The following is a 6932-nucleotide window of genomic DNA, read 5'->3' as shown; positions in this document are numbered from 1 at the left end:
AAATTGAATAATTTTTCCATCAAAAAGGATGAAAGTAAATTGTGATCATTATCCTGTCCAGTTATGCATCAAAACCATTGTCTAAACGAAAATGGGGACAATAGAAGAGAGTATATTATTAAATATGATTACAGATAATAATGGTACAAGTATTTATAATTTTAGAATCATTCTAATACACTGTCTCATTGAAATGTATTGCATGTCAGATTTACTTTTTTAGATCACAATAACTCACTAAGTGATATATTTTTATTATTATATTTTGTAGATCTAAACCACCTTTTAAAAAACATAAACAAAGACTAACCTTTTGGGCTGAAGTTAGCTCTAATTTTCAAGGCTGTTAAATTTGAAAGAATGGTCAAGAATTTGTAGACATCCAGTTGTGGTTTCCACCCAAAGACAGATTGTTCGTTTAGTATAAATTTGAACTTTTTTCCCCTGGTTGTGGGTAATGTGTTATTTTGTTCAGTTATAGGAATTGAAATCTTTGTGTTCTCACTTTCGAGGATCAGATCATCTGCTGATACTGTCGATCTTTTATCTCCTGTCTTCAAAGTGAAACTCAATGTTTGATTGTAAGACGCTCTTTGATCTCCCAAATATCGATCTATTCGGTAAATTATCAAAATACACTGAGCTTCATTAATGTAATATTTCTCAAACTAAACTTCTATCTTTGACTTAGAATCTAGCATATCTGAACGATTTGTTAATTATAAGACAGTCAGTTGATTGACTTGTCGGTCATGATTCTTTTTTATTAGTCTCTGTTACTTTTGATAACAAAAGCAGGGAAATTTGTTAAGTTATTCATAAGATAATGTTGCATTACTGATGAAGAATGGTATATATAGTAACAACGTCCCCTTTGAACCAGAACATAGTATACTGATCTACGTGTTTTAATAAAACACGTAATATTATCTTAACTGAAAAAAAAAACATTTTTACACAACATATAAATGAATGAAATTGAGAAACGCTTTACAGTACTGAATTTCTTTCTCTTCAAACTTTTTTTAATATTTAAAATACCTTTTTGTATATTTTTGAAATAAAGCTGGAAAATCCTATCTTTACTCTCCATATAATAATTTAAAAAATACTTTATCTTTCTCAACTTTTCAACATTGTGGCTTCATCATGACTAGTGATACAGTACAATATATTTGTTTATAACTTAACAAACAAAGTTCACCTATTAAGTTAACGAATAACAATAAGAAGCCGGACATCTGAATATTCAGGCAAAAGCCACGTGATGGCGTGTATTATTCGCACAAACAATAGAAATATCAAACAATGTAATTGATACTCTTTACATTATTAGAATGAAATTAATAGTTGTCAATATAAATAAGAGTTTCTTAAACTGCATACAAATAATAGCTTTCTTCATATATAACAACAGATGTAAAAGAGATCCCCTTAAATCATTAGAATGAAATCAACAGTTATTAATCTCAATAAATATAATAATACTGTCAGTTATCTGTTGTATGTCCATGTAACTACTTCGCAGGGTGTGGATGGTTCTTCACCAAAATTGGTATGGAGGTTCATGCGTGGATACATACAAACTTTCAGTTTTGCGGTTTTAATGGACTTTTTCGCGTTTTTTATTACTACTTCGCCCCCTGTAGATGGATCTTCATCAAATTTGGTATAGACATTCATTGCGTCCAAGCGGAGATACACACAAAGGGTCAGTTTTGCGGTTTTTATGGGCGTTTTTTACCACTACTTAGTCCCCTGTTGATGGATCTTCATCAAATTTGGTATAGACATTCATTGCGTCCAAGCGGAGATACACACAAAGGGGCAGTTTTGCGGTTTTTATGGGCGTTTTCGCGTTTTTTTACTACTACTTAGTCCCCTGTTGAGGGATCTTCATCAAATTTGGCATGAAGATTTGTTAGGACCATGTGGAGATACACACAAATGTTTTACGGTTTTTATGAGCGTTTTTTTACAATTACCTATAAGGGAAGTAACTTTTTATGTCCTAAGATAACCTTTCATTAATCATGAGTTTACATAACTTCCGTCCAGGGGACAGATACTCCAACTAGTATGTATATAAGTTCATTAAACGGAATGTACGAAGTGTATATACATATTATAGTCAGCTAGAATATCAAAACCTAATTTGTATGCCTTGGTCAAATGCACAGTTGTTGATATATATATATTGCTTAAGATTTTAGACGTCGTTGTTGCCAGTAAAACAATTTAACGGTATACAAACATAAACTAGTTGAAGTTAGATTTAAGATCGCTGTTTGTTATTTGTTTATGTGTTTGTAATTAAGCACAAAGCTACACTGTGGGCTATCTGTGCTCTGCCCACCACGGGTATCGAAACCCGGATTCTAGCGTTGTAAGTCCGCAAACATACCACTGCACCACTGGGGGGCCTGTTCGTTATTCGTTCGTTGTTCGTTTTTCAGCTACTGAATAACGAAAAACGCGCCAGTTTATATTTCATTGTTGTTTTTTAAATAATGAAAAAGAACAAAGTACCACTTTGTTTTTCACTTTTTGAATAACGAAAAACGAACTGCATCGAATAACGAAACGAACAAAGAACTACTTTGTTAGTTTTTTTTTCAGCTTCTGAAAAATCAAAAGAATTGCTTCTTCTTATTTCGTTTTTCAGTTTTTAAATAAGAAAACATGAACAACGAACCAATTTATTTTTTATTTTGCTAATAACGAAAAACGAATTGGTTACCTTTTCATTTTTCAGTTTTTGAATAAGGGAACATGAACAAAGGACCAGTTCGTTTTTCAGTTACTGAACAACAAAAAACAAACTGGGTTTTTTGTGTTTTCCAATTTTTGAGTAAGGGAATATGAACAAAGGACCAGTTCGTTTTTCGTTTGCCGTTTGGCTATTGTGATCTTAAACTAAATCCATTCATGTGCAAATAATTTTCATGGTTAAATACAAGGATTGTCAATCGGAATATGATATGTTATACTTTAATTTATTTAGAAATATATAACCAACGTTTAATTTTGGCCTATTCAACGGCTGTTAAAAAGAAATTTAAGTTTAATGTTATAAAGTTAATTTCTGGCTATTTTTAGAAATACGAGCGAAATACTGCTAATGTTGGTAGCCTACTCTATTGAAATGAATATATAAAAAACACACGTCTTATCAGAATTGTGTTGTTTTAACTGATCATGTTATTTTAGAAAATGGCTGTGATTGCTTTACACCAACAACAGTATATAGCTCTTTTAGTAAAAGTTGTATCCTCTTTCATGTTTGGTTTTTCAACTTTATTGTATCATCAGGTTGGGTCCTGATATTTTATCATCAGGTTGGGTCCTAATATTGCATCATCAGGCTGGGTCCTGATATTTTATCATCAGGTTGGTCCTGATATTGTATTCAGGTTGGGTCCTGATATTTTATCCTATCAAGCTGCTGCGCAACATTTTTAAAACATCCGATCAATCTGATGCTAATGTTTAGATAACTGAAAATGTCAGGAAATCCACGTAGTGATTTTGGAATAGAACAAAACGAAGAGGCAGAAATATCAATCGGAAACAATGATGTAGAGAATGATATACCAAAGAAAGGTTTGGAACAATGATGCAGATAATGATATACCAAAGAAAGATTTGGAACAATGATGCAGAAAATGATATACCAAAGAAAGGTTTGGAACAATGATGCAGATAATGATATACCAAAGAAAGGCTTGGATAGTGAAAATGTTGATACTGGTGACGTACCATCCCATTTACATATTCATTTCGCAGAGAAATAAAGCAGAAATTCTCATTTGAAATTCATTTTTTTAGGATTGGAAGAGTTGCACATAGTAAGTTAGCAGGTAATTGGACTACTCTGTTTGGGCATAAAACTGCTACAAAGGATTCAATGTGCCCTTTAACCTTCAAGAAAAACCACATTCTGCGGGAAGGTACAATGAAAAAAACTTTTTTTCTTTACTGGAAAGGCAGTTTGTTTGTTTTCAGGATGTGTACAATATGTTTGAAAATAAATAAAGAGCCAGAATAGGGAATGCCAATAATGGTCAAAGTATCAACGGTGAGTCCATATACTGTTGTCTGACATGATGGAAAATCATCAAAGGCAGACCAATAAGAGGGGTAGACTGTAGACTGGCAGAAGTCAGTCAGCGTGGCCCAGCAAATACATATTACCAGTGCTTAGCTGAATTTTCTGAAGTTTTCATGAGGTTGGCAATACTTCAAGACTTGGGACAAAGAATGCAATGCTGAAAATTTCCTCAGAGAACAATACACAAAAACGTTATTCTCAAAGTTGAATTGTTGGAGGAAATATATATGAGGACATGAATGATGATCCTTGTGAAATCAGAGGTTGTATCCAGTATTTGTCTCTGTTACCATTTAAAGTTCATCTGTATTTTGACTATACTTTCAGATAAAATTGATAATAAGTAAGCTATTATGTATATTCATGCTACTGATACAGTTATAGTCAAGAATCCAGATGCTACTGGTACAGTTATAGCCAAGAATCCAGAACAGGGAAAGATAGTTCTTTATTATTAATTGTTGCCCAAAGGACAAGAGAAAGGTGACCTACTGCTACCAGCAGCAGAAATGACCATTAACAGCCATAACACAGCAGATGTACATGTAACTACCTTATGTGTGTGAATCGAGATTTACAATAAATACAACCATGGACCAAATCACCTCAACGTGTAGAGATTGATTACAGTTGGCTTTCATAAATGCCACTTTGTTGTCATTCAACCAAGAGTACATCACCAGTTACCTTGACATTTCATGGAAAGTGCTACGCAAGGTACGTGAATGGAGAGAGAAGATGGTTAGTTACATATACTCTACACAGTTGCAACACAAAATACCTGAACATCTTCACAAATTAATACGGGATGAAAGAGCATTCAATTAGTGTATGTGATTGGCCTTATGATTGAATGCATCAACTCTGGAGGAACTTAATTCAGTATTTCACTTCCTGAGGATCCTTCTTCTTTGTCTAACCACTGCAAGTCATCCAGAATACAGTTATGCCTAATCCAAGCTGTACATTAGCATTGTTTCCGAAATCATCCATTTGAAATATGATTCATTTTCTGATAATGATGATGAGTTTAATAAAAAAATTAATATGGAACCAAGTAAGTCAGTCTTTGCAGAGAAGTTTCAACACTTCAAGGAACAACTACAAGCTGAGCTGGTTAATACTGATATTACTGGTAAAGCCTACAGCACAAATATGTAAGAACAGCATACATATCAATAGCACCGTTGTTCTAGTAAGCACCATGATTCGAAAGTTTTCGAAAAAAAACGAAATTTGAAGAGTCAATCATCCAAGAGTATGTTGAAATGATGTTTTCTTATGAGTGATGATATTCGCGGTCCTACCAAGTTCGTCATTACTTCGGGAAAAAAGAGTGATTTATTTTGCAACATCCCTTAAATAGCGTATATAACCTTAAATCAGTTCATATTAAACATTCAATACTTGGTTGGTCCTCCTCATACCATAATAACCACCACAAAGCGACTTGGCATGGTGTCGATGAGGTTATTGATGCAATCCACCGTGATTTATTTCCAAGGTGTCACTAGAAGGAGCTGCAACTCAACTACATTAACTGACTTAGAGTCGTCGTAAGCAATTTTTCGGCTCAGTTCTTCCCAGTAGTTCTCAATGGGATTACTAGCCATGGCAATCTTGTAATGTTCTCCTGGTCAAAACAATCCTGTACAATACGCGCACTTTGGGCAGTAACATTATCATCCTGGAACACATAGTTATTGCCATATCTTGCCCTAGCATATGATACAAATATCTTCTCCATGTGATGCCTGTTGGAGGTGCCATTGACGTTTTCCTAGAAGATATGAAGAGCAGCTTTCGGTCAGGATGAATAGCTGCCTAAACATGTACTGCACCACCTCCTATGTGTTTCCTGTCTTCCCTCGTCTGTACTGCGGGCAAACGACGAACACAACTGTTACCATCAGCTTTAATAAGCCAGAAACAGGAGTCATCTGACAAGATGACATGTTGCCAGTGTCCTAACTGTAACCTGGCATCCTGTCTTGCCAAAGTAACATAGTGATGGCGATTAATTCTGGTTAATATCGGTTTGCAGACAGCCCTTCTTGCAAAATAACTTTATTTGGTCTATTTATTGTTCTTCTGGATACCCTGGAATAAATGTGTTCATGCCGTTTTTGTCATCTCGGGTAGTAATTTTTTTCAGCATCTACCAGCAGACTTTCCTACCACAACGTTTCTTGTAGTCCGAAGACGTTTCATGATTCTGGATACAGTACACTGTCCATTTGTTCCATACCATTTCTGAACAGTCGAACAATTTGATGCCCTATAACTTCTGGCACGTGATGAAGCATGACGTTACACCAAGTATAGAGAAACTGTCTGAATAAAGAATTGATCTATTTCGAAAAAGATTATACCAAACGCACACCCTTTTATACACAACAGAAGTTTATGTGAGTTTTGATAAATAAATGCTCAAAACAACTTATAGAGACCAGAATAACAACTCATACATGTTTCTCCGATCATATTCTACATTCTCTGTTACTACTCGGGCATTTACTCAATAACTGTTCCATGCATGTAGACAATAACATCATTATAGAACGGTATCCAAACATTTTAGCCAATACTATATATTCAGAGTTAACTTATACCTCATTCTTGAGAAATATTCCATTGTGTATTTAAAAACTCCATCTTAACTTCTATATCAACCATATTATGTGTGCGTTTATTAGTTTTTTGGCAAAGCTGTAATGGATTACTTGAGCTGTATCCGCCGCGAGGATCGAACTCCGAGTATGTTTTAAATTATGAGATCTGAAGATTACCGTTCAATACGACTTCTGATATTAGTTGTTAT

The 6932-nt window shown here is 34.3% G+C and overlaps 1 protein-coding gene across 1 annotated transcript in view; it reads right to left on the bottom strand.

Annotated features, from left to right (window-relative positions):
* The window catches only part of LOC106458246 (laminin subunit gamma-1-like), a 75285-nt gene that overhangs the window by 34526 nt on the left and 33827 nt on the right, over positions 1-6932 (bottom strand). The window contains exon 9 of the mRNA XM_022384401.1: positions 311-613. Within this exon, the coding sequence (XP_022240109.1) occupies positions 311-613 (303 nt within the window). The remainder of the gene's footprint in view (positions 1-310; positions 614-6932) is intronic.

This window comes from Limulus polyphemus, unplaced genomic scaffold, assembly GCF_000517525.1.
Source record: "Limulus polyphemus unplaced genomic scaffold, Limulus_polyphemus-2.1.2 Scaffold435, whole genome shotgun sequence".
In the NCBI taxonomy this organism is placed as follows: domain Eukaryota; kingdom Metazoa; phylum Arthropoda; class Merostomata; order Xiphosura; family Limulidae; genus Limulus; species Limulus polyphemus.
Note: the sequence above shows the minus strand (reverse complement) of the source record. Positions and strands in the feature narration are given on the sequence as shown.